Here is a 2500-nt window from a genome sequence, read left to right as displayed (position 1 = left end):
TCCACCCGGGTATAAGAGCCTGGGTCGGGCGCCGGGAAGGCAGACGATCTCGAACACCCACTGGCGCAGCATCTTCATCGGTTCCTTCCCATTTTTTACATCTAGAAATATCTCTCTCATCCCATCTCCTGTGACAGCATCATCATGGTTGCAGCAAAGGTCCTGCTTTTGGGTATGTGAACTCGGATGTGCAGACACAAACGCATGCACACACTCAGTCACACATACACACACATTAAACACTCACTCGCACACACACACGCACATTATTATGTGTGTGTATATATATGCATATATATACATATATATGTATATATATACATACAATATATATATATAAGCATATATATACATATATATGTATATATATACATACAATATATATATATATATATATATATATATATATATATATATATAAGTATATATATCCACCGACCCACACACACAAACAAACACGTGTGTGTGTCAGTAGGCAGGCGGTGTATAAATATTCGGTGAAGAAATGCTTTACCCTTTAAAAAGAAGGAAAACAATAAAAAACAGCCACTAAAAAATAAATATTTCCTCTTTGATTAGCTAATGTCATCATTCAGATTTCAGCTGAAACGCCACACCCCTAACAAGAAGGGGCATGCAGGCGCCCCGCCCTTCCGCTCTCATAACGGTCGCTTTCTCTTGCAGTGGGTGTGGTCTCGATGGGCGTGGCCTCCGCCTTGCCCCGCCTCGTGAAGAGAGATTCCACCCCCTTCGCCTACGAGCTCCCGTCGAACGCCTCGCGGATCGTCGGGAACATCAACACGGGCTTCGAGTGAGGACCTCGATCCAGAGTTTTCTTTCGTTGATGGAAATAATGAGATGTGAAGAATGTGAAGTGGGTGGAGAGAGAGAGAGAGAGAGAGAGAGAGAGAGAGAGAGAGAGAGAGAGAGAGAGAGAGAGAGAGAGAGAGAGAGAGAGAGAGAGAGAGAGAGAGAAAGCGAATCTTCACAGGCTATTTCTTCACGGCGCATACAACTATATTACCACTCTTCCCTAATATTTTTCTTCCCTCTCCTCCGCAGCTGCTCCAACCTGGGCTACGGTTACTACGCCGACCAGGCCAACGGCTGCGCCATCTTCCACATCTGCCACCCGTACCAGGATCCCGAAGGAAACTTCTTCACTAGGATGTTCTCCTTCTTCTGCGGCGAAGGAACCATCTTCGACCAGGTAAAAGACCCTCGAGGATTTTTTTAATAATGTGATTTGATTTATCGTTCAAGGATTCTGCAGTAAGGTGTGTGCTGTGTACTTTTATTTTGGTCTCTTGTTTCTCAGAACGCCGTGACATCATTATGGTGGATAATTCTGTGTTTAATTCTTTAAAACTTGCTAAAAAGTGCGATTCTTAGCGAGACCTGCTTTACTTTTAGCATGCTGGAAATATTTGTGATTTGCAACTTGAGAGTCAATTTGGCAGCAGAATCTCAAACTAGCTTGAGATTCGCGAAAGTACATTTTAACTGAGATTTCTTTTTTTTTTTCTTGCTGTATGTACTTACGTCCCACTAAATTCGCTGAGGCCACTTTAGATAAAAACGTGAGTGACAACGCTTAATTTTACAACCCATGAGATGTAATTAATGTAATTTGATGTTATATCAAAGCAAGCGAAGTTAAATTGGAAAAGGTCAAAGGTTACGGACATCAGCTGACTCGGTTCTCGATGGGATTTTATACATATGCTTATGTTATTATCTTTAAATTTGTAATTTTGATTTAATGTAACATCGTAATGAGTCAATTACCTAGTAAAAATTTCATTCTCGTTCATACCTTTTATGAACGTTGATATAGGCCTATCATTTTGATAGGCCGAAATAAGTCTTATATGAATATGTAATTTAATGTGACATCGGTAGGAACATTCAAGTTCATACTTTTTATACATGCCACAACGCACGTCGATATAAACCTATAATTTTGACGCCGTTATAGGCCTATCACTAAAACATCGATGTAGGTCTACCATTTTGACGTCGAGATAGGCTTATCATTATATCAAATTCCTGTTGAATTATGTAATATTGATGAAGATGTGACATCACAAGGAGTTAATTACATCAATTGTTTTGTATAATTATTTTCATCAAAACATGCTACAGCGAACTCTATTTTGTCGTCGGGATATACCTACCGTTTATCTTATTTTTTCCTCTTTCTCTCCTTTGTCTCTCCCTTTGTATTTCTTTCCATGTTTTGTATTATTATCTACCCCCCCCCCCCTCTCTCTCTCAATTTCCTCCTTTCTATCTTTTTGTGTGTCTGCTTCTTTATTTTTTTTTCTCCCTTCGTGTCTCTTGTCATTTTGCTTATTTCTTTCTCTCATCACTGTCACTCGCACATCTACATTTGCCTACCTCTTTCACTCACACTTTCCCACTTACCACTCACCCGCTTCCTCCCTCTCTCTCTCTCTGTGCAGTACTTCCCTCTCTACCTATTATCCCTTCCACTCCC

The 2500-nt window shown here is 40.4% G+C and overlaps 1 protein-coding gene across 1 annotated transcript in view; it reads left to right on the top strand.

The window, feature by feature from the left end:
- The first annotated feature begins 33 nt into the window (after positions 1–33).
- Positions 34–2500, top strand: part of LOC125036735 (U-scoloptoxin(01)-Cw1a-like) — a 3091-nt gene continuing 624 nt past the window's right edge. The window contains exons 1-3 of the mRNA XM_047629589.1: positions 34–172; positions 685–811; positions 1063–1210. Of these exons, the coding sequence (XP_047485545.1) occupies positions 145–172; positions 685–811; positions 1063–1210 (303 nt within the window). The 5' untranslated portion in view covers positions 34–144. The remainder of the gene's footprint in view (positions 173–684; positions 812–1062; positions 1211–2500) is intronic.

This window comes from Penaeus chinensis, chromosome 2, assembly GCF_019202785.1.
Source record: "Penaeus chinensis breed Huanghai No. 1 chromosome 2, ASM1920278v2, whole genome shotgun sequence".
NCBI lineage: Eukaryota > Metazoa > Arthropoda > Malacostraca > Decapoda > Penaeidae > Penaeus > Penaeus chinensis.
The sequence above is the reverse complement of the archived record's forward strand: the minus strand, read 5'-3'. Positions and strand labels throughout refer to the sequence as shown.